Raw genomic sequence first — 25,410 nt, 5'->3', positions numbered from 1 at the left:
CGAATTTTTGCAAGCAGTGAGATGGGCGGTCCTTTTTAATGGCAGTGCATCACGGGGCAGTATCCACTTCTGACTCTGCTTGCTCTCGAAGTGTTTATGGTATGGATATTTTCCAACCATAAACACCATCGACATCCGTTGGTATGGTTTACAACGTAACCATTTAGGTGTACTTTGTGAAAAAACTCGGACTGTAAAAAAAAATTCTGCGAGCCCAATTTCCTCAAGGGCGCGCACTACAGCGAATGAAAAAGCCCAGAATACGATTAGAATGAAAGCATTTGATGTGCGAAAGGACAATGATTGAGTGAAACGTCACACTGACTTAATGTCCTTGCGCCAGTGTTTACGTCTCTTCTTGTCCTTGTTTTTTCGGCGCCTATCTTCGATCATGAGCCAACTGGCCCAAATTACCGTCCTTGCAGTATCCCATTTTTTTTCAGTTCCAACCGTGTCACGTGCGTGCGCTTGGTAACTTGCTGGAATTCTCTCGTTCTCCGTGATTGGCTGTCATCATGACCCGCAGGCAAGTTAGATTACAAACTCTGGAGTGTATAGAAAGAGCACAAAAAGACGAGAGATTCAGGACCGGTCAACATTTCATTCTCTCTTAGAGAGTCTCCACCTGAGCAGCACGAGGGCCAACAACCGAAACACGACGTCAAAGAGCAGCAGCGCCAAACTGAGGACGTGGAGCTTCTTGCCCGACGAGCCGGTGAACTCGAGGAAGTCTTCCGGATGTTCGTAGAGGCACAGAAAGTCGTCGTCGCAGTCCAAGGGTTCGCGGTCGTAACCGTACACCGACAGCAGGATGCCGTGGTAGGCGTAGTTGCACGGAGAGAGCGACGTCAGCCACCGGACCCAGGGCTGCAGCAGCCGGTCCTGGACACAGAAGCCTCCGAAGATAAAGGAGGGGGACACCACGGGGATTGCCACATACACGGCGGTCTGGAAGGAAATGAGAAGAGATGTCTATGAGACATGTGGCAGCGTTGGACAAACCTTCAGGGAGACTACGCGACGCTGCTGAGACAAACTGGGACACGGCTTATTTTAGCTAGATGCTCCCTGCTCGAAATGGATGAAAGGTAAGGTCGCAAAGGCTTTGACAAGTTAGACATATTGAGTTTGTTTCCCTGCCTACGCCAGTGTCTGCAACTGTCTCGCATGATTTTTTTTTATTTATTCGTTTATTTACTTATTGATCGATTCACTGATTTATCTATCGATCGATCGATCGATTGATCGACTGGCTCTTTGATTAAGTGATTAATTTCTTAACTGATTGATTGATTGAATCCTTGATTGTTTAATTTGCTGGTCGATTGAATATTTGATCAATTGATTGGCTAATTTATTTATCGTTTGGTTGATTGATTGAAAGTGATAAACACGGAGGAAATTAATTTGACATCCTAAATTTTCTACCTTCCAAACTAATGTAGCCACGATATTACTTAATCTCGCCAAAAAGTTTGCTCAAGCTAATATTATCTGTATGACACTATAGTAATAATAGACTTCTCGCCTGTAATTTGGCCACTGCGGACACCATAAGGCCCATTGATTGCACCACAGAGGCCAGTTGTACGCTGAAAAGCATGACACCCGCTGCCCGCCACACTTCCAAAGGCTGAGCAGTCGGGTAGTAGATGAGTGCGATGAACATTATGACAGGAACCGTCTGTAAAAAGAATAAAAAATAAAAGAAAGTGTAAATATATTGCCGCGCGCAGGGTCACGGACTTGTAGAAAGTTCTCGTTCATTCTTGCTGCGGCCATAACTATCGTTCATCCTTGTTTTTGTTGTTCTAGAAACTGCTTGTTCATTCTCGCCCCGAGCGCGCTACGCTCGAACCTTCTCCGCCGAATCTTCGAGACAGTGACTCACTCTAGATAAGAGGCCGCCCGCGACCTTGTCGAGTCAGTTTCGCCCCAGCGCTCGACTCTGCTGTCTCGCCGACCTCGACGCTCGCGACGCTTTGTTATTATTTTCTATTCTCTTTTTGTTTTGGCACAAGTTCGCCACATTAAACGTTTATTTCTTCCTGTTCATTTTTTGTTTATTGGTCATCACCCGTGACATTTTGGTGGAGGTGCGGGGTAACCGCATGCCCGTGCAGCGCTCCCCTCCGAGTTCTCGGAGTGCAAGTCCGAACACAAGCCCCCAAGAACCCAACGAGGACCAGACCGAGACCCGATTAAGTCGCCGGAACCTTGGCCTACCCCCGGAGTTAGGACCCTTGCCACCCAGGACCAGGCAAACAAGGAGGACGACGATGGCCAACCAGTCGGAGACCCCGGCCGCTCCAGCCGTCGTTTACCTGCCCGTCGTACCGCGGACGGCTGCTCCATTCCACGGCGAGCAATACGAAGACGTCGAAGACTGGATTGACCAGTATGAACGCGTTGCCCGCCACAATTGCTGGACCGACGAGCAGCGCCTGAACAACGTCTATTTTTCGCTTGAGGGTACCGCCAAGCACTGGTACGAGAATCATGAGTCCTCTTTGACGTCGTGGGACATGTTCAAGACCGATCTCAAGGCTACGTTCAGCAACCACCACCGCCGAGAGAGAGCCGAGGACCTAGTGCGAACCAGAACCCAGGGCCCCAACGAGAGTGTCACCGGCTTCGTCGAGGATGTTCTTCGCCTGAGCGCCCGCGCCGATCCTCAGGCTACAGAGGAGAAGAAGCTGCGACACCTGATGAGGGGTGTGAAAAGCGAGATATTCGGAGGTCTCATTCGCAATCCCCCGACAACTGTGGACGGGTTCGTCACGGAGGCGACGAGTATGGAACGTGCCCTAATAGCACGCGCCAGGCACTACGAGCGACACCCTGGCGTGACTACTCTGGCGACATCCGGATACAACCTTGGTACCGACCTCCCAGGCATCCGTGACATCATCCGTGAAGTCGTCCGGGAAGAAATCCGCAAGATGCTCCCCGCTATGGATCGCCCGTCCTCCCTGTCGCTCGCCGAGGTCGTGCGAGATGAAGTTCATCGGGCCTTCCAACCTGAGGTTCCGATCAACATGTCGACGCCAGAGGAGCCGACTCTGAGCTACGCCGCCATGGCCCGACGACCGCCGCAAGCTAACCGCCAGGCCACGGCGCCACCCCGACGAGACCCTCCGATGCCACAGTATCCTCGACGCCAGGAAGGGCAAGTCCAGGACGTCCGCCCGGAGCAACCGTCGTCGAGGAAGACCGACGTGTGGCGAACGGCCGACCGACGCCCGCTCTGCTACCACTGCGGGGAACCCGACCATGTGTACCGCCGATGTCCATACCGACGACTCGGGCTGCGCGGATTCCACCCAAACGACCCGCACCCCGGTATGGTGAACGCCCTCGGGAGATCGACGAGTACCTTCGACGACCCCAGTCCCCCGAGCCTGCGTCCCGCCGAGAGTTCCGGTCGCCATCGCCGCGACGTCCAGCTTCGCCGATGCACCGACCCCGACGTGAAAGCCTGTCACCCCTCGCTCCTCGCCGGGGAAACTAGGCGCGGCAACCCCTGGAGGTGGAGTTGCCGAAGACGACCGACGTAAAGAGCCTCCAAGAACGACGGAGCGCTCCCACTCCCCCGACGCCACGCATCGCTACGACGCCCCTGCAACGGTGTCCAACAACCTAAACGTCGTCATTGACGGCCACGACGCTTCGGCACTCGTGGACACCGGAGCAGACTACTCAGTCTTGAGTGGGAGGCTCTCCCGCCGCCTTCGAAAAGTCATGACGCCGTGGGAAGGACCCCAAATACGAACCGCCGGAGGACATCTCATCACACCAGTCGGGAGATGCACTGCTCGCGTCGAGATCCACGGTGAAACGTGCCCTGTCAGGTTCGTCATTCTGCAAGACTGTTCGAGGGACGTTATCCTCGGAATGGACTTTCTCTGCGAGTATGGCGCCGTCATCGACCTCGGAACAAACCGGCTGACGCTACGAAAACCTGCTCCACCATCGGAGGAACCCCAAGCGACGTCACCCACGGTCCGGGTCCTCGCAAACCACGTAAACCTACCACCGCGGTCGAGTGTTTTCGTACTTGTCGGGATCGATGAAGCTACCTATGGCGAAGTTCTTCTCGAGGGAAAGCTCCAATTGCTCCTGGGAAGAGGCATAGGCGTCGCAAGGGGAGTAGCTGAACTTCAGGATGGGCGGACTGTGGCCCTCGTGACGAACTTCCGAAACGAAACGCAACACCTCACGAAAGGTGCAGCCGTGGGCCACGTCGAGGAACTCCGAAACCCCACCGAAATCACCGCGATTACTGACGAATTCTCGCCGCCCAGCAAGACAGTACGTCGCCAGCGCAGCTCGACATTGACCCTAAGCTTCCGGACCCTAAACGACGTCAGCTGGTTAACCTCCTCGCCGAATACCGCGACTGCTTTGCGACGTCGTCGAAGGTGCGCCAGACCGCGGTTGCCAAGCACCGCATCGTTACCGAGGACGACGCGCGCCCTGTGCATCGATCACCGTACAGAGTCTCCGCTAAGGAAAGGGAGGTGATCCAGCAGCAAGTTCAAGAGATGCTGAATGACGACATAATCCAACCTTCAAGCAGTCCATGGGCCTCTCCAGTCGTGCTGGTTAAGAAGAAGGACGGAACCCTTCGGTTCTGCGTGGACTACCGGCAGCTCAACACGGTTACGAAGAAAGACGTCTACCCACTGCCCCGCATCGACGACACTCTAGACCGGCTGCGCCACTCTCGATACTTTTCATCGATGGACCTGAAGAGCGGCTACTGGCAAATCGAGGTCGACGAACGGGATTGAGAGAAGACAGCCTTCGTCACGCCGGATGGACTGTACGAGTTCAAGGTGATGCCCTTCGGACTATGCACGGCACCAGCAACTTTCCAGCGTGTCATGGACACCGTACTGGCAGGGCTGAAGTGGCAGAGCTGTCTCGTCTACCTGGACGGCGTCGTAGTATTTTCAGCTGACTTCGACGAGCACTTGCGACGACTCCGCACGGTTCTCCATGCCATACAGACCGCCGGGCTCACTCTCAAGCCGTCAAAGTGCCGGTTCGCCTATGACGAACTGAAGTTCTTAGGTCACGTGGTTAGTAACGAAGGCATTCGTCCAGACCCAGAGAAGACTCGCGCAGTCGCAGCATTTCCAGTACCAAGAGACAAGAAGGCCGTGCGAAGGTTCCTTGGGCTATGTGCCTACTATCGGCGCTTCGTTCGAGATTTCGCAAGGATTTCCGCACCGCTCACAAACCTCACGAAGGACGCCGAGAAGTTCGAATGGGCCGAGGAGCAGCAGCAGGCATTCGACGAGCTGAAGCGACGACTGCAGACGCCTCCTGTTCTTGGACATTTCGACCAGGATGCGGAAACCGAGATTCACACGGACGCAAGTAACGCAGGACTTGGCGCGGTACTGGTTTAAGTTCAAGAAGGCACCGAGCGAGTCATCGCCTACGCAAGTCGGACATTGTCCAAGGCGGAGCGAAATTACTCCACGACTGAAAAAGAATGCCTTGCGGTCGTCTGGGCAATCACGAAGTTCCGCCCGTACTTGTACGGGAGCCCGTTCCGTGTAGTCACGGACCACCATTCGCTCTGCTGGCTTGCCAACCTGAAGGACCCGTCAGGACGTCTTGCTCGATGGAGCCTCCGACTACAAGAGTTTAACATGACAGTGGTCTACAAGTCCGGCCGGAAGCACAGCGACGCCGACTGCTTGTCCAGAGCCCCCGTCGAAACCTCTTCCGGCTGCAGCGACGACAATGACGACGAGAGCTTCCTAGGAGCTGTAAACGCCGACGACATGGCACGACGTCAACGGGACGATCCTGAGCTGCGCGCATTAATCGAGCACCTGGAAGGGGGTGGGGGTACCGTGCCACGTGTTTTCTCACGAGTACTGCCGACCTTCGCCATTCGACGAGGTGTACTCTACAAAGAGAACTTCGGCGACAACAGCACACCGTGGTTGCTGGTAATCCCGACCGACCTTCGGGAGAAGATCTTTCAAGCATGTAACGACGACCCGACGTCGGGACACCTCGGTTACAGCCGAACACTGGCCCGTATTCGTGAAAAGTATTACTGGCCAAAGCTCCCCAAAGCCGTCCACCTCTACGCCCGATCGTGCCACGAGTGCCAGCGACGTAAGAAACCGCCAACGAAACCGGCCGGTCTCCTGCAGCCGATCGCTCCTCCGACCGCACCGTTCCAGCAGATCGGAATGGACCTACTTGGCCCCTTTCCGCCGTCAACATCGGGAAACCGCTGGATAATCGTCGCCACAGATTATCTCACGCGGTACGCCGAAACGAAAGCCCTCCCTTCAGGGACTGCTGTGGAAGTCGCCAAGTTTTTCATCGAGACCATCGTCCTCTGGCATGGCGCCCCCGAAGTCCTGATCACAGACCGAGGGTCATCGTTCATGGCACAGCTGACCCAAGAAATCCTGCGTCTCAGCCACACCAGCCATCGTCGCACCACGGCGTACCACCCGCAGACCAACGGGCTCACGGAAAGACTCAACAAGACCATCGCCGACATGATTTCCATGTACGTCGACGTGGAGCACAAGACATGGGACGAGGTGCTGCCGTACGTCACCTTTGCCTACAACACGGCCGTACAAGAGACCACCGGAGTGACACCCTTTCAACTGGTGCATGGGCGCAGGGTAACGACAATGCTGGACGCTATGTTGCCCCATGAACCGGCTGTCGACGTAAGCGACGACGCCCAGGTGGTTGCCCAAAGGGCAGAAGAAGTCCGTCAGCTCGCCAGACTCCGGATTAAAGCCCAACAACGCGTCGACACTGGCCGCTACAACCTTCGCCGTCGGGACGTCCACTTCCAGCCCGGAGACAGGGTTTGGGTCTGGACTCCCATTCGTCGCCGTGGTCTCAGCGAGAAGCTTCTCAAACGCTACTTCGGACCCTACAAAATCATCCGACGCCTCGGCGACCTGAACTACGAAGTTTTACCCGACGGAACGCGCCCATCTGCAAGACGCCCGCCACGACCCGAGGTGGTGCACGTCGTCCGGCTGAAGCCGTATTACGAACGATAGAACTTCCCACTCCCGTCGACGGGTAAACTGTGAACTGCGAACTGTGAACTGTGAACTGTGACTCGCGATTCTGCTGCCTTTTTGTTTTGGATTTGTTTTTGTTTGTTGTTCTTCGTTTTGTGCTGCATCGGGACGATGCACTTTTTAAAGGGGGGGGGGGGGGGGATAATGCCGCGCTCAGGGTCACGGACTTGTAGAAAGTTCTCGTTCATTCTTGCTGCGGCCATAACTATCGTTCATCCTTGTTTTTGTTGTTCTAGAAACTGCTTGTTCATTCTCGCCCCGAGCGCGCTACGCTCGAACCTTCTCCGCCGAATCTTCGAGACAGTGACTCACTCTAGATAAGAGGCCGCCCGCGACCTTGTCGAGTCAGTTTCGCCCCAGCGCTCGACTCTGCTGTCTCGCCGACCTCGACGCTCGCGACGCTTTGTTATTATTTTCTATTCTCTTTTTGTTTTGGCACAAGTTCGCCACATTAAACGTTTATTTCTTCCTGTTCATTTCTTGTTTATTGGTCATCACCCGTGACAATATAGCTGTAGATTCGCCACCAGAATAAAGGTCGACCGCAGCCGAATGTCTATACGGATACCGAGTGCTCCAAAAATGTGTCTAAAGACGAAATGGGACACGCCAATAAATGATAACACAAAGAATGCACAGAGGGGAAGTGCGATAACGAGCCAGCTAAGCGCGTGCAATCATTGATTGAGATCGGGCAGGGAATCAAAAACACATGGACTCTGAAAATATTTTTATGTTTGAGAAATACATAGTTTACATAGAGCCATTATTGTTTTCAAAAAACATCCCGAGATTGCCTTTGCGCTTCGGTTTTAAACGATAACAAACATGACTGCCGGCGTCTGCGGAGTGATCAACGAGGTAGAGGGCTTTAGAGCGATAAACTGGCAGCTGAAAGGGACCTCCAATTGGCAGCCGCCATGTTGCACATTTTTGACCACTAGACACGTGACCTTATAGTTTTACGTCTAGATGTTAACGAAGTACTGCGCACAAATAATTGCTTATTGATCTTAAATAACAGTACCAACGAGATGAGTTATGTTTCGTTTGTTTTAAATTCAAAATGTGCTTTGACGACAAAGACTCGGGCAGCTTTGCAATGCCTCCGCTAGATGCCGTCAGCCGCGGTGCTGTAATTTGGAGTTTTACCGGAGCTAGACACTGATCTCTGGGTCTAATAGTATTAGGGAGTTTTCGTAGACCGCGTTGCCCCCCTCCGCTAAGCCTTCCGCAACGAAGAAGTTGCTACTGCGCTTGCGCGCCGATAGCCTTGACTGTGGAGTTCCCGCTATCGTAGCGGCTTGCGGAGGGCCTTGCGGAACGGCGAAAACGGTCCACGAAAACTCCCTATTGAAAAGAATAGTTTATCGTGTCGCAAAATAAATCTCGGGTCAGTTTTGCGCAAAAGCCTCAGGATTTGGTACGGTCGTGTGTCTATTGGTCAAAATTGTACAGCATCGCGCCAGCCAAGTGGGGGGGGGGGGGGGGGGGGGGGGTCACTTTCGCCTGATGAATGGGAGACAAGTTTATCGCTCTAAGCCCCTCTTTCTCGTTGGGAGTGATGAACGAGAGCTGCTCGTCGAGCTCGTCTATTTTAACGAGTGCGAGTCGTTCTGCGTTCGCCGAGGTGTTTGGAGGGAGATCTCCTCAACCGATCTAGTTTGCAGCAAACAACTGTCGCAAGCACACGCCTTCGGAAGCGCTGTTGGCGCTGTGCGGGTGCCTGGGTTCGCAGCGGGTGGTAGCGGCACTTGCCTCTAGCGTCCCAAGTCAACCATATCGCTTGATCTGGCTTGATTTGTTCCTTGGCGCGTGTTGATGCTGAATAAAGACATTGGTTCCCGTAAAAGCGGAACCACTGCTCTGTGAATTGCGCGACCGTCGCGACCACGGTTTCAATACCGAGAAGGAGGTGAGAATTTGTGAGTGATTTGTTGGAGTCAATCGGGCCAGCGGCTCGCATCAAGTTTGTCCTGGTTTGCTCCCGTCATTTTACTTCGAAAGGAATGCAGCTTTACAGTTTGCACTGCACCCAACCTGCCAATGTGAATATTTCTAGGTTAAAATGCAATTAAATGCAAAGGTGCAAGCGAGCTGGACAAGAATGACGAAAAAAATCCCTGGAGAAGGGGAACAAGAAGGGCAAAGGACAAACACAAATCTCGAACCACAGCTAGGTGACTGTTGCGTGACCGAAAAAATCCGCCTGGTCTTTGTCTAGCTTGTCCAGCTCGCTTGCACCTTTGCATTTAATTGCATTATAATCATAACCTTAAAATGCAAGCCTTTCCCCCTTGTTGGTGTTAGACTGGTGGCAGTTGATAAAACCTGTTTGCTCTACGTCTCACCCCTGGTTATAACCAGGGTTGATACCAACTGAACTATAGTTCAGTTGGTATAAGCGCTTGAATAAAAATGGAGGGGTCCCGTGTTCGATACCCGAAGCAGGCGGATTTTTTCGGTGGCGCACCAGTCACATAGCTCTGTTTGGAGATTCGTGTTTGTCCTTTGTCCCTCTTTTTTTTCCTTCTCCAGAGGATATTTTCGTAATTTCTATGTTGCGTTTTAGTTGTGCGTCATGACGTTCACCCACTTTGCTCAAGGATGCCATGCAAAAAAATCACAATAAAAAAGCTGGAAGGACTACATATCTATTTTGTTGATATTAGGGAGTTTTAGTAGACCGCGTTCCCCCCTCCGCCAGCTCTCCGCTACCAAGAAACTGCCACTGCGCCTGCGCGCCGATGGCCTTGGCTGTAGAGTTCCGGGTAGTGGAGGGGCTTAGCGGTGCGGGAAACACGGTCTACTAAAACTCGCTATTGTTAGTCCTCTCAGTCGCTTTTACCCAACGCAGTAGAGGGCCTTAAGAGCGATAAACTGGTATCCCGTCCACCACGCAAAAGTGCCCCCCCCCCCCCCCTGGCTGCCGCCATGTTGTACAATTTTGACCACTAGACACGTGACCGCACCTAATTCTGAGGCAAAACTGAGCCGATATTTGTATTGCGATCGTTGCAAAAAACATGATTAACTATTTTTTCAACACTGTTAGCCCCAGCAATCAGTGTCTAACTCCGATAAAAACCCAAAATACAGCACCGTGGCTGACGGCATCTAGCGGAGGCATTGCGAAGTTGCCCGAGATTTTGTCGTAAAAGCACATTTTGGACTTAAAACAAGCGAAACATAACTTATCTCGTCAGTACTGTTATTAAAGATGAATAAGCAATTATTTATGCGCTGTACTTCGTTAAAATCTAAACTTAAAGCTATAAGGTCACGTGTCTAGTGGTAAAAAATGTGCAACATGTCGGTGGATGGATAATTGGGGGTCACTTTCAGCTGCCAGTTTATTGCTCGAAGTCCCTCTACCTCGTTGCTTTAACCGTACTTCGATAAACACTTCTAATGGACCGTGGCTCGTGCATGATGGAACGCTAGAACGCCGCTTTCATGGGCTGTGTTCCAAGCCTTACCCAATTGGATTCGAGTTACTCCAGCGGGTAGTGTCACGTGACAACACTGATCGAAAAGCGTTGGACGCGGCTAGGTTTCGGAACCCAAGGTATAAAACCCTTACCTCAGAGTCACGATCGAGTAAATTTTGGAACACGGCCATGGTCGCGTCTTGCAAGCGTTGCAGACATTTTTAGATGGGGCGGAATAGCAGACGGACGAAGGCCAAAACGAACGCCGACGCGCAAATTTCCTGTCGGCGTCTGTGCATGGCAGAAAACGATAGACGGTGGTGTAACAGAGGATGCTGGAGGCTGCCGAGGGTCTGCTCGCACGACTAGCAGGCGGTGTCTGACTTCCAGACTAGATGCACCGGATGTGTTGATAATAGAGACAATAGGCTTCCTAACATGTTCGGTCGAGCAGCCAAGCCAATCCAGTAGTAATGAGCAGGGCCACTGACCTGAGGGCGGGCTATATAACGGGCCGTATCCGCTCCCTAAATCGCGTCTAATACTGTAAATATTGCATCAAAACGTTTTTTTCGAGAAGAAGTTATGAAAAAAGCCACGTGTCCCAGTTACGCCTTTTAAAATTTTTCTTTCCCACTTTAGCGTTTTTTTAAGGTGAAACGGAGTTTGGAACGTTTGTTGCAATGCAATGGTGCCTGCAACGCGTCTCTAATTGGTGTGTCAAGGTATCTTTATTCCGATTCTTCGATTTAGGCTTGTGACGCCACAACTCTAAGGCGGAGGATCAATCGCCGCGATCCATGAGTTCGCCCAGCTGAACATGGGGATAGAAGAATCGCCTGTTCTGGAGCAGCTTCGCCTGCATCATTCGGTTGTTGGATCCTTCTGGGGCCCCCGATGCTGCCATCATACGCTCTAAAGCAATGTCTGTGAGTTCACTTTTCTGCAGAACTCGGAGACGTCGGAAGGGTCTCGGCGAATGGCGAAGCTCACAATACAATTAGACAAAAATGTGTTGTGTGCAGGGAGAATAATCATGATGTTTCGTTCCTTTATTGTCCCTGCGCAGACCATATTTTAAAAGGATAGCTTCATAAGGCCAACCGACCTCAAGAGTTGCGTGAGCGCAAGATATTTAGGTCGGTCAGCCCGTAACCGCTAAACGATATTGCCGCGCGCAGGGCTGAGAAAGCAACGCTCGGTCACGGACCCCCAGAAAGTTCTCGTCTATTCATGTACCGCACGTAACTTCTATCATTTATTCCTGCTTTTGTTTTCTAGAAAGTGCGTGTTCATTCTCGCCCGATCACGCGACGCTCGAGCCGCTTTCGCCGAATCTTCGAGATAGTGACACACTCTAGATAAGAGGCCGCCCACTACCTTGTCGAGTCAGTTTCGCCCCAGCGCTCGACTCCGCTGTCTCGCCGACCTCGACGCTCGCGACGCTTTGTTATTATTTTCTATTCTCCTTTTTGTTTTCGGCACAAGTTCGCCACATTAAACGTTTATTTCTTCCTGTTTATTTATTGTCATTCTGGTCACCACCCGTGACATTTTGGTGGAGGTGCGGGGTACCGCATGCCCGTGCAGCGTTCCCCTCCAAGAACCCGCAGTGCAAGTCCAGTTCCAAACCCGGTGAGGAGACCAGTCCCCGCGGAACCCGAAACCCGGACCAGCCGGCGCATCAAGGGAGAGGATCCGGAATACGGTTCGTTACTGGACAAGCCCAAGCCGAAGACGACGACGATGGCCAACCAGTCGCAGAGCCCCGCCGCCCCTGCCGTCGTCTACCTACCCGTCGCTCCTCGGACACCGGCTCCCTTCCACGGTGAAAGCCACGAAGACATCGACGACTGGGTACAACAGTACGAACGAGTGGCTCGCCATAATGGGTGGACACCGGAACAGTGCCTCCAGAATGTTTACTTTGCCTTGGAAGCAACCGCGCGGAACTGGTTCGAGAACCATGAAGCATCAATCACCACCTGGGAGCAATGCAAGGCTGAGTTGGGAAGAACATTTACCAACCAACACCGAAGAGAACGCGCCGAAGACCTCCTTCAAGCGAGGGTTCAGGGCCCTAATGAGAGCGTCGTTAGCTTTGTCGAAGATGTTCTTCGACTGAGCAGCCGCGCGGATCCTGACGCCCCAGAAGAAAGGAAGCTGAAGATCCTAATGCGGGGCGTGAAAGAAAACATCTTCGGGGGCCTCGTGCGGAGCCCGCCTACCACTGTCCAAGGTTTCATCACTGAAGCCACCAACATCGAACGTGCCCTTCACGCGCGGGCCTCGCACTACCCTATTGAAAAAACCAGCTTAAGCTGGTCCCAGCTTCAAGCTGGGTTATTGCCCCAGCATGCCCAGCTTGGCATGCTGGTCATGATGGTTGATCTGGTCCCAGCTTCAAACTGGGTTATTGCCCCAGCATGCCCAGCTTGGCATGCTGGTCATGCTGGTTGATCTGGTCCCAGCTTCAAACTGGGTTATTTGCCCCAGCATGCCCAGTTTGGCATGCTGGTCATGGTGGTTATACTGGTCATGCTGGTGGACTTCCCAACCAGTTTAAACTGTTTAAATAAATGCACAGGATAAACAAGCCAAGCTCTTCAGAAAAGCCAACTCGGCATCCAATTTATTATTTTCGTACTTGCGGCCGCCTCACATGAACTGTGATGCTACATATCCCCGGCGCTCACACAGTACTAACCGACGCACAGGCAGTGGTTCTCGGTACAAAGCCAAAAATGTTAATAAAACCAGATTGCTTATCTTTCAACACAAAAAATACTAGACACACACCAAAAACAGGCCATAGCTAAAGAAAAAATTACTCGGATGAGAGAAGCGAACCTGGGGTCCCGCCAGTGATGAGGGCGAAGCGGCAACTTGCGTGGTCGGCAGAGGCGAGGAAATTCGTGTGGCTTGGCTGGCATTGGCGACACTCCTTGGCACCACCGTCATTCACGAGCACACACACGTTCAAAGACACGAAGCGACGCTTCATTCGGGACGTCCGACATCTTCCCGCACTGAACGGACTGCCGCTCGCTGTCTCCTCAAAACCCGCTTCGCTTGCATCGTCGTTCAACTAGTCTCCAAACAACGCGCACACAGCCGTCCCTTCGAAAATCTGCCGAAGATAACCAAACGCGTCTAAAATTCTCCGTTCCTACCACTCTCTCTCTCTCTCTCTCTTCTCACGCACAAATGTAGCTTGCAGCGCGCCTGACGCGCCCTGTCGTCTTCCAAAAACGAGAGGACAAAGAACAGGACGTGGCCTCGTTTTATCCTAAGCCGACCTTGGCGCGCGCGCTCCCAGCAACGCCATTTCGGCTATATTTAGCCGACCTTGGCGTGCGCGCTCCCAGCATGACCAGCTTGACCACCACAATTATTTGTTCGACCAGAATCACCAGCTTGTCTCCCAGCATGACCAGCTTGTCTCCCAGCTTGACCACATTGGCTCCATGGAAAACCAGTTCGACCAGTTAGGACCAGACTGGCTCCCAGCTACACCAGATTGAATCTAAAACCAGATTCTAGTTAGACCATGCTGGTTTTTACTTAAACCAGACTGACCAGCTTAAATTCTACCTTGCCCAGCTTAAACCGGCTTGATTGCCAGTTAAACCAGTTTGACTACCACATTGACCAGATTGACCAGCTTAGTTACCAGCTTGGCCAGTTTGATTTTCATGGTGGTTTTTCCAATAGGGTACCAGAGACTTCCCGGCTTCGCTGCCCTCTCGACGTCCAGCTGCAGCATCCCGGACATCCGCGACATCATCCGGGACGTCGTGCGGGAGGAAATCAGGAAGCTGCTACCTGCTGCCACAAGCCCGGCTACGGCCTCAGTCGCCGAGATTGTCCGGGACGAAATTCATCAGGCGCTGCAGCCAGAAGTTCTCGTCGGCGCCACTCCCGAACCGCCCACGCTGAGTTACGCCGCAGTTACCCGACGACCACCGCCCCCAGCTCACCAGTATACGGCGCCACCCCGACGTGAGCCTCCAGCGCCGGAGTATTCCCGACGCCAACAAGATCGGGCGCACGTCCACCCAGAACAAGCTGCGCCGCGAAAGACCTACGTGTGGAGGACGGCTGATCGACGCCCGCTCTGCTACCACTGCGGGGAAGCCGACCACATCTACCGCAGCTGCCCCTACCGTCGACTTGGGCTGCGCGGTTTCCACCCGAACGACCCACGCCCGAGGTACGGCGAACGCCCTCGCGACATTGAGGAGTACCTCCGACGCTCGCCCTCCCCAGTGTCGTCTCTCCGCCGTGGAGCCCGCTCCCCATCGCCACGACGTTCAGCGTCCCCAGTGTCACGACCCCGCCGAGAAAGCGTGTCTCCCCTGCGTCGCCGGGAAAACTAAGTGCGGCAACGCCTGGAGGTGGCGTTGCCGAAGACGAACGTAGTAAAGAGCCTCCAAGAACGACGGAGCGCTCCCACTCTCTCGGCGCTACGGATCACAACGACGTCCCTGCATCGGTGTCGAACAACCTAAACGTTATAATCGACGGCCACGACGCATCGGCACTTGTGGACACCGGGGCAGACTACTCAGTCTTGAGTGGGAGGCTCTCCCGCCGCCTTCGAAAAGTCATGACGCCGTGGGAAGGACCCCAAATACGAACCGCCGGAGGACATCTCATCACACCAGTCGGGAGATGCACTGCTCGCGTCGAGATCCACGGTGAGACGTGCCCTCTCAAGTTCGTCGTTCTGCAAGACTGTTCGAGGGACGTTATCCTCGGAATGGACTTTCTCTGCGAGTATGGCGCCGTCATCGACCTCGGGGCAAACCAGTTGACGCTACGAAAACCAGCTCCACCAGCGGAGGAACCCCAAGCGACGTCACCCACGGTCCGAGTCCTCGCAAACCACGTAAACCTACCACCGCGGTCGAGTGTTTTCGTACTTGTCGGGATCGATGAAGCTTCCTGTGGCGAAGTTCTTCTCGAGGGAAGCCTCCAATTGCTCCTGGGAAGAGGCATAGGCGTCGCAAGGGGAGTAGCTGAACTTCAGGATGGGCGGACTGTGGCCCTCGTGACGAACTTCCGATACGAAACGCAACACCTCACGAAAGGTGCAGCCGTGGGCCACGTCGAGAAACTCCGAAACCCCGCCGAAATCACCGCGATTGCTGACGAATCCTCGCCGCCCCAGCAAGACAGTACGTCGCCAGCGCAGCTCGACATTGACCCTAAGCTTCCGGACCCTAAACGGCGTCAGCTGGGTAACCTCCTCGCCGAATACCGCGACTGCTTTGCGACGTCATCGAAGGTGCGCCAGACCGCGGTTGCCAAGCACCGCATCGTTACCGAGGACGACGCGCGCCCTGTGCATCGATCGCCGTACAGAGTCTCCGCTAAGGAAAGGGAGGTGATCCATCAGCAAGTTCAAGAGATGCTGAATGACGACATAATTCAACCGTCAAGCAGTCCATGGGCCTCTCCAGTCGTGCTGGTTAAGAAAAAGGACGGAACTCTTCGGTTCTGCGTGGACTACCGGCAGCTCAACACGGTTACGAAGAAAGACGTCTACCCACTCCCCCGCATCGACGACACTCTAGACCGGCTGCGCCACTCTCGATACTTTTCATCGATGGACCTGAAGAGCGGCTACTGGCAAATCGAGGTCGACGAACGAGACCGAGAGAAGACAGCCTTCGTCACGCCGGATGGACTGTACGAGTTCAAGGTGATGCCCTTCGGACTATGCACGGCGCCAGCAACTTTCCAGCGTGTCATGGACACCGTACTGGCAGGGCTGAAGTGGCAGAGTTGTCTCGTCTACCTTGACGACGTCGTAGTATTTTCAGCTGACTTCGACGAGCACTTGAGACGACTCCGAGCTGTTCTTCAAGCCATTCAGACCGCCGGACTCACACTCAAGCCGTCAAAATGCCGGTTCGCCTATGACGAACTGAAGTTCCTTGGCCACGTCGTTAGTAACGAAGGCGTCCGCCCAGACCCCGAAAAGACTCGCGCCGTCGCGGCATTTCCAGTGCCGACAGATAAGAAGGCCGTGCGAAGATTCCTTGGACTTTGTGCCTATTATCGACGCTTCGTTCGGGATTTCGCAAAGATTTCCGCACCACTTACGAATCTCACGAAAGACGCCGAGAGGTTCGAATGGGCCGAGGAGCAACAGCAGGCATTCGACGAACTGAAACGACGACTCCAGACTCCTCCTGTACTTGGACATTTCGACCAGGATGCGGAAACAGAAATTCACACGGACGCAAGTAACGTGGGACTGGGCGCAGTACTAGTCCAAGTGCAAGAAGGCATCGAGCGAGTCATCGCCTACGCAAGTCGGACATTGTCAAAGGCGGAGAAAAATTACTCCACGACTGAGAAAGAATGCCTTGCGGTCGTCTGGGCAATAACGAAGTTTCGTCCGTACTTGTACGGGAGCCCGTTCCGCGTAGTCACGGACCACCACTCGCTCTGCTGGCTTGCGAACCTGAAGGACCCGTCAGGACGCCTCGCTCGATGGAGTCTTCGACTACAGGAGTTCAACATGACAGTGGTCTATAAGTCAGGCCGCAAGCACAGCGACGCCGACTGCCTGTCCAGAGCCCCCGCCGAAACACCTTCCGGCTGCAGCGACGACAATGACGACGAGTGCTTCCTAGGAGCAGTGAACACCGACGATATGGCACGACGTCAACGGGACGATCCTGAGCTGCGCGCATTAATCGAGCACCTGGAAGGGGGCAGGAGTACCGTGCCACGTGTCTTCTCACGAGTACTGCCGACCTTCGTCATCCGACAAGGTGTACTCTACAAAGAGAACTTCGGCGACAACAACACACCGTGGTTGCTGGTAATCCCGAATGACCTTCGAGAGGAGATCTTCCAAGCCTGCCACGACGACCCGACATCCGGACACCTTGGTTACAGCCGGACACTGGCCCGTATTCGTGAAAAGTATTACTGGCCGAAGCTCCCCAAGACCGTCCACCTATACACACGATCATGCCACGAGTGCCAGCGACGCAAGAAACCACCGACGAGGCCGGCCGGACTCCTGCAGCCTATTTCTCCTCCAACTGCACCCTTCCAGCAGATCGGAATGGATCTACTTGGTCCTTTTCCGCCTTCGACGTCGGGGAACCGCTGGATCATCGTCGCCACAGATTATCTCACACGGTACGCCGAAACGAAAGCTCTTCCTTCGGGGACTGCTGTGGAAGTTGCCAAGTTTTTCATCGAGTCCATCGTCCTCCGGCACGGCGCTCCAGAAGTTGTGATTACAGATCGCGGATCATCGTTCATGGCACAACTGACCCAAGAAATCCTCCGACTCAGTCACAGCAGCCATCGTCGTACAACTGCGTACCACCCGCAGACCAACGGGCTGACGGAGCGACTCAACAAGACAATCGCCGATATGATCTCTATGTACGTCGACGTAGAGCACAAGACGTGGGACGAGGTGCTGCCCTACGTCACGTTCGCCTACAATACGGCGGTTCAAGAGACCACTGGATTCACCCCTTTCCAGCTGGTACATGGTCGGAAGGTAACGACCATGCTGGACGCCATGCTGCCCCATGAGCCATCTGACAACGAGAGCGACGACGCCCAGGCGGTTGCTCAACGCGCCGAAGAAGTTCGCCAGCTCGCCCGACTCCTGATTCAAGACCAGCAACGCGTCGACGCCGGCCGCTACAACCTTCGTCGCAGGGACGTCCACTTCCAGCCCGGAGATAGGGTGTGGGTATGGACGCCCATCCGTCGCCGCGGCCTCAGTGAGAAATTGCTGAAGCGCTACTTTGGGCCCTACAAGATCATCCGACGCCTCGGCGATCTGAACCAGTGTTGCGGAGTTGCCACTCCGGAGTTGGAATGATTCCGGAATCATTCCGCATTTTCACGACCCGGAATGGAATGGGAATGCAATGGCGGCAACGTTGAAGGGAATGGAATGGGAATGGAATTAGGTGCCTTCTGCCCGGAATGGAATGGAATGGGCACGGTTCTTCTTTTTTTCTTTTTTTAGTGTTTACAGTCAGCTAGACCGAGCCAGTCAGTGAGTCAGTTGCTCAGAAATAAACTGAGCGGGAAACTGCTAGCCCGCGAGGAGCCCTAACAGACTTATACGCCAACAAAATGCAATACAAAAAAAACAAGCGTCAAAGCAAAGAGCAAAGGGGGAAAGGGGGGTAACGTGGCGCCTTTCACAGACGCGCAGGCGTCGGGCTTCGATGGCGTTACACGAGAGCGAAACAAGAAACCACGCACCAAGCAAAAGAAAAGGGAGCGGCAAAGAAAGCAACCGCTATGCACAACTCCTCATCGTACTTCTTGTCATGCTTTTTTTGTTGTTGCGACGGTTTGTAGAATGCACGCGCGCGCACAGACTGAGATCTGGGAGCGGAAGCGACTCTTAACTCGCAGAGCTCTGATAACTCGTTGACTTGGGCGCCGTCGAAAGATGATCAGGTATTGTTTTCTTATAGTTCGAGGCGCGTTGTTTAGCAGGCAGCCAACCCTGCTGCCTTCCACGTTCATTCGTGCGCACTCCTTTGAAGTGCGAAATGTGGGTTTGCTTCGGCAACCAAAGCGAGATTCACTTCCCTCTTCTCCTCTTGCGCTTTGCTCAGCCGAGGCTTGTTTTTTGTACTGCATTTGTATTGTATGTCCGCCTATTGGTCTTTGTTTCGATGCTTGTTTTCTGTGTTTTATGTTTTAGTGGGTTGGGGTAACAAGCAAGCTAGCGGATTCCCGCTCATTTCCCTTGACTTTAGTCTCTGCATACTTTATTTCACCTTGCGATGGACCGCTGCGGACGCTACGAGTCACCCTAGGCAATCCAGTACCGTGAGCGGGACTGCAGGGTGACGCAGCACTCAGAAAGCACTGGATTGGTTTCGATGGCTCTCGTGCCGTTTGTTGAGGTCCATCGTAAGGTGAAGTAGACTATCGTCGCCGCTCCGCCGCTCTTGGTGTGACCGAACTGACTAGACCCGCAGAAAGACCGTCCCGCGCCAGACGAGGTGCGACCGTTGCTGTGAGGGCAACTGAGAAGGAGAGCTGGGTGCTAGCTGCCACTGAGGTTTTGGCTTCCGTGCGTCTCGGCTGTCCGGTGTGCATTCGTGCTCCTTGTCCTGGACCTTGAGGCGGTGAGAAGTCAGTTGGACGGTGCTAATGAGGAAACACGGGGAATGTCAATTCGAACGGCGTGGTATTACCCCGTTAATTGTATCTTGATGGGAAGAGCTCTGTCAACGCTGACTTCCCGACCCGTCGCCACTACGCGAACTACCGACACCGAGGTAGAAGAATGAATCGGTTGGTACCGTCTGCTGCTTGAACCCGCCACTCGATCAGCGCGAAGAGGAACATTACAATTCGGACGAGAAGACAAGATAAATACATATTGAGTCATGGCACCGTAGAAGACATTTTTCTACATTAGTCGCGAAGAAAATAAACAAGCTGCACGCTGAAATTTGTGCAACGAAACTATACACGGTGCAGTCGGCGTATATCATCGAACTTTATTCGCCGTCTGAAGAGGAAACACGAGAATGAGTATGCGAAGGGTGGAAAAGGGAAGGCGAACCAGCCAAAAATTGAATTGAATATGATAAGAAATATCGAGATTCGTAAAGCAAGCATGAACTTGTGCGTTTTAGAACAGGTTTCGTGACATGGTCTATACGGTCTCTCATGCTGCGCCGCAGAGGTTGCAATTTATCAGAGGATGTGTTCTGCCGCTGTGCATGGAGTCGCTTCCAGCAGTGTACTAGCCGTGTTGCTGTATTTGAAGAATACAGTAATATAGCTTATTCCCGCGCCACGCACGAACTAGATATTTTTTATGGTCTTATCAAACAAACACGCCTGGCCGCGTATGTCTTAAAAGTCAAATGCAAAAAAAAAGTTAAAAAAAGAAAAGAAAATGAGTGGATTTAAGTTTTGCTGTGTGTTGCGAGCGACGTGGTCGCGAGACCGATGTCTTAAACAAGCATTGACATATCAAGGGGCTTTCTCGATGTTTGCAGTACATTGTAAATAACATATTCTGCCACCAGCGGTCCGCTTAGTAAAAGCAGTGCTTTTTTGAGAAATTTTGCTCTTTTTTTTTCATTTTTTTTTTTTTTTTTTGCAATTGTCTCTGCATTTGATAATGTCAGCTTTACGCTGCTTATGCCGGCAACAAAATGTAGCTGTCAAGTGCCAATTTTTACGTTTAGGAATTAAAGGAATGGAATAGAACGATTTAGCCATTCCAGGAGTGGGAATGGGCTCAGTGTCTCCATTCCTAGGAGTTGAAAGGAATTGAATTATCGAAAACTCTAATTCCCCGGAATGGAATTGGAATGGAATGGGGGTGCCCATTCCGCAACACTGATCTGAACTACGAAGTTCTACCCGACGGAACGCGCCCATCTGCGAGACGTCAGCCGCGACCCGAGGTGGTGCATGTCGTCTGGCTGAAGCCGTATTACGAACGATAGGACTCTCCACTCTCGTCGACGAGTGAACTGTGGACTGTGAACTCCGGCTAGCAATTCTGCTGTCCTTTTGTTTTTTTGTTTTCCGTTTTTGTGCTGCATCGGGACGATGCACTTTTAAAGGGGGGGATAATGCCGCGCGCAGGGCTGAGAAAGCAACGCTCGGTCACGGACCCCCAGAAAGTTCTCGTCTATTCATGTACCGCACGTAACTTCTATCATTTATTCCTGCTTTTGTTTTCTAGAAAGTGCGTGTTCATTCTCGCCCGATCACGCGACGCTCGAGCCGCTTTCGCCGAATCTTCGAGATAGTGACACACTCTAGATAAGAGGCCGCCCACTACCTTGTCGAGTCAGTTTCGCCCCAGCGCTCGACTCCGCTGTCTCGCCGACCTCGACGCTCGCGACGCTTTGTTATTATTTTCTATTCTCCTTTTTGTTTTCGGCACAAGTTCGCCACATTAAACGTTTATTTCTTCCTGTTTATTTATTGTCATTCTGGTCACCACCCGTGACAATATTGAAAAAAAAAAAAAAAAAAAAAAAAAAACAAAGAACGGCAATCGGTGCTAGGCATTGAACTCCGGTCACGGATGTAGAAGCCTAGTGCGCTGCTGGCTGAGCTTCGGACCAAGCACGCAGCAACGAGAGGAGCAGAAGCAAGTGGTGCGAAAAACCGCGTAAGCGGAAAGAGTAAAAGAGGAGAAAATGGGCAAAGAAAGAGAGGAGCAGAAACAGGTGGTCTGGAAAAAGCGCGCGGAATGAAAAAGAGTGGAATGGGCAAGAAAACGCTCCTACACTTTCTTAGTGACCAAGAAAATTCACCTTAAAGGCTTTATATCCGGATGGTGCTGAAGAGGAGCGCGCGAAGCGTCACAAAGAGACAGTGGTGTGACGTAATTCGCTTTTATACAAAACCCTGTCCTGGGCGCCACCCGAACTAAGCACCACCTACCCTATAAACCTATCGCATTTAAACGCGTTTGGCAGAATGACCAAACATGCAGCCATTTTTTTCTCAGATCTAATCGTACTGTGAGCTTCGACATTTGCTGGGATTCAATTGCTCACCATGCTTGGCTGTTACTTTATCCTGCAAAAAAGTGAGCTTAGAGACCTTGATCTGAGTCGATCTTACTTGATTAAAGATTATTCTTGTGTGATGTATTATGTTGCCATTTCAGGGAGACCCGAAGCATCGGTTGTTTAGGACGATAAAGGAACCAGCCAGAAAAGCGTCGCAAGAATATCTAAACAATAAACAGCAATCTCTCAATCTATGAAAGGACAACAGGGCAACAAAAAATGTGCCATGAAGCTGGTCAGGAAAAAAAAAATGTTTGTCTTTCCAAAACCGGACTTGAAAACAAAAGAATACGTTTTCAAATTATTGAGCAGAAAATGTAAGTACGGTATTTTTCCGGTGCCCAAAGCGAAAGTTACTGAATTTGTTTTGCTTCCAAAAACGGGAATTTTAAGAGGAGCCTTCTGAAAGCCTGCTTACTTACCTACAATTACTATTTTAATAATCGTATCCCCATTCGCCTTGAGTTTTCTATATCTCCTATCTTCCCGATTGCAGAGTACGCGCTAGGCCATTGGCTCAGGTTAATTTCTGTACCTTTCAACTTTCCCTTCATCTCCCTCTCTCAACAGCTTCGATTTACTACAACTTCACTCACCAGGAAAGGCAGTTCGGCGAGGTAGTTGGCTAAGTAGTATGTGTTGATGCTGTACCAACTGTTGCGGTTCTCCCTGAGCAGAACCAAGACTTCAATAGGAACTGGAATGAAACGAGTTGCTTTCAATTAACAAATTTATCCAAAATAGATCGTTTATTATATATATATATATATATATCTTTCTTTTTTGTTCAGTATACAAAACACTGCATAAAATATGCTTGAAACTTCGGGATTCATGAAAAAATTGTTCCCAACTCAAAATCTCATGTTGTATAATTTATTATTTTTCTAGTGCAAAACAAAAATGTAGATATATGTTCCAGAGCTTTACGTGATATCATATGCTTTCATGCAAGATCAGTGTTTGCGTGTGGCGTATTCTAAACGCTGGTTCACACAAGTACGTGAGTCTGATTGAGTGCTACTGCAGCGGATTGCGGCGTTAATCCTTCTATGGATTGCTATAATAACCGAGTTTTAAGTCACAACCGCCATTGCTCCTGAGCGGCGCGGTCGTAAGAGACTTAAAACCCGATTGCAGTCACACGCGGTTGGACTCAACGCAAGTGTGTGAATCACCCTTTATGCCTCTTGAGAGCGTTGTATGACAACTTATTTGTGCCCCATTCAGTAAATGTTGAAATACTTTTTTTATAATTGTAAATTTGATACTTTTAGAAGTTTCTGAGTACTGACCAAGCGCGTTGCACTCTAGAAAATAATTAATCGACTTTTTTTTATTGTGACATTTATGTAATGCAGCGACATCATGGCAACAAAGAAAAAGAAAAAAACAACAGAAAAAACGCGCGATACCCACACGCTATGATTCTCACTTCCCTTTGCCCGGGTTTATATTGCTGCATTTTTATATAACTAGTTTCTTCAAATAAAAAAATAATCGGTAGGAAGTCAAATACCCCTACATTCTCAATCTCAAGGAAAATAGCCTGTTTTTTTTTACCACTAAGACCGTATGATATGACTTGTTTGGGTGCAGTACTGCTCGCTCTTCTCAAATTATTTAAACAAATTAAAGTAAATCCGCTTGTCGACGTTCTAAGTGCTTTTCGGGGCAGTATAGTTGCAGCTTCTTGTAAAAGTGTAGAAATGTGCTCAATAATCCTGCGTTTATTTCTTTCTGCGCGTGATTGCTTTAGCCGAGGATAGAAAATTCCCAAATACAACAAACGCCATGTCGATGCACTTATGATGCAGCTTGATTGACTCTAAAAAAGCTCGCAATATGTCTTTGGACTTTAGCAAACCCGAGCCCTAACCAAAATATATGTCAAATCTCTTCGTCTTTCTCATTTTCTACGGAAACACACTTCCTTTCGACTGCTCAATTTTATGGTTTTGCGGGAAGAAAGAAAATAAGTGTAACTCACATACAATTACGGTCGGAATCAGCGACTGGAAGTAGAGTATGGCAATGACAGTGAAGTACATCTTGGCGGTGTGGATGACCATTGTCGCCTTCCTCCCGATGTTGTAGAAGAGGGCGATGAGGAGGATGGCGAAGGCCACGTACCCGGCAAATCGAAGCGGCGCCGCGACCTGGCATCCGCGCAACACAAAACACGGGTATCGTCATTGACTCTGAGAAGCTGCTGGATGCATACTGCCCTGCCTCACACTCGGAGCACTAACCAATTATCTCTTGAACGCATATAGTTTGAAGAACAACATGCGGACGGAAGGGACAAAAACTAAAACAAAATGTTTCAGGCGAACGCTTTCTTATCGAGTAATGGTACAAAAAACAATACCCACAAGAACCCCCCACCAAAAAAAAAAAAATAAACATCACCCGTAGTCACAAACTAAAAGGGGAATTTTCTCGGTGGATTTGGAGCAGGTTGGACAAAATACTCGACATACATATTTAATATAAGTTACTAAATTCCTGCTTTATAAAGTATTTAAATTACTACTAAAGTTACTTTCCTTGGGAAGTATCTTCAGTAGAGTAGAAATATTTAGAAATGTAATTAAATTACTTTTGAAGATACTTCGGCATGGCGTAATTTGTTTCGACTTCAGTGACTCTAGAACACTTCATCTTAAAGTAGCAAATGCAAGAACAAATACAAAATTCCAGCGAAATTCTATGCAACCCCAGTAGAGGCGCAGCCCCAGCAGAGTAGTGTGATTGCTGGTGCATGTTAAAATATTATTTTTTTCGGACAAATGAACAACAAGAGCGTACTCTACCTAGTCACATCGCTAAAATCGGAATGCTCTGGTTTTTTTTTTAATTCACACATTGAACGTACCGTTTCACAAGGTGTCGTAGTCACTATATCTGAAGTGCACGTTAAGGAAAGTTATATACGCAAAAGAATTAAGTAAATATTGCGAAGGGCTCAGGTATAGTGGGCATGGCATTTGTCGCGCCTTCTTCGAGTTGAATACCCCGAACGCTGCAATCAAATATCACGAAACTTCAATAATAAAGGTAGAAGGGGACACAGAGGAGCGCTGCTGTCTTGCTTGTGGTTGTTGACATTTTTATCATCTTCGCCACACAATGCTCCAAGAGCCCGTTCAGAAAGGCGTATATCTTTGAGAGGACTCTCCGTTTGCAATTTAGAGCTCATCCTGCTCGTAGCTTGTTTCCTATATTGGTGTTACAATCTCTGTGCTCATGAAAGGGCCGGGCTATCAGGGTTCGACCAGAGACAGTTCCTAAAAGTAATTGGCATATTGGCCTCAGCGGGGTCAAACA

General features: G+C 51.2%; 1 protein-coding gene across 1 annotated transcript in view; it reads right to left on the bottom strand.

The window, feature by feature from the left end:
- Window positions 1–600: 600 nt before the first annotated feature.
- The window catches only part of LOC8035399 (ATP-binding cassette sub-family G member 1-like), a 58,094-nt gene continuing 33,284 nt past the window's right edge, over window positions 601–25,410 (bottom strand). Inside the window, exons 10-13 of the mRNA XM_040503620.2 lie at window positions 24,071–24,239; window positions 22,677–22,777; window positions 1,529–1,684; window positions 601–948 (exon numbers count right to left, since the gene is read on the bottom strand). Of these exons, the coding sequence (XP_040359554.2) occupies window positions 601–948; window positions 1,529–1,684; window positions 22,677–22,777; window positions 24,071–24,239 (774 nt within the window). The remainder of the gene's footprint in view (window positions 949–1,528; window positions 1,685–22,676; window positions 22,778–24,070; window positions 24,240–25,410) is intronic.

This window comes from Ixodes scapularis, unplaced genomic scaffold, assembly GCF_016920785.2.
Source record: "Ixodes scapularis isolate PalLabHiFi unplaced genomic scaffold, ASM1692078v2 PGA_scaffold0__279_contigs__length_252992795, whole genome shotgun sequence".
In the NCBI taxonomy this organism is placed as follows: Eukaryota; Metazoa; Arthropoda; class Arachnida; order Ixodida; family Ixodidae; genus Ixodes; species Ixodes scapularis.
This window is presented reverse-complemented; position numbering and strand designations above follow the sequence as displayed.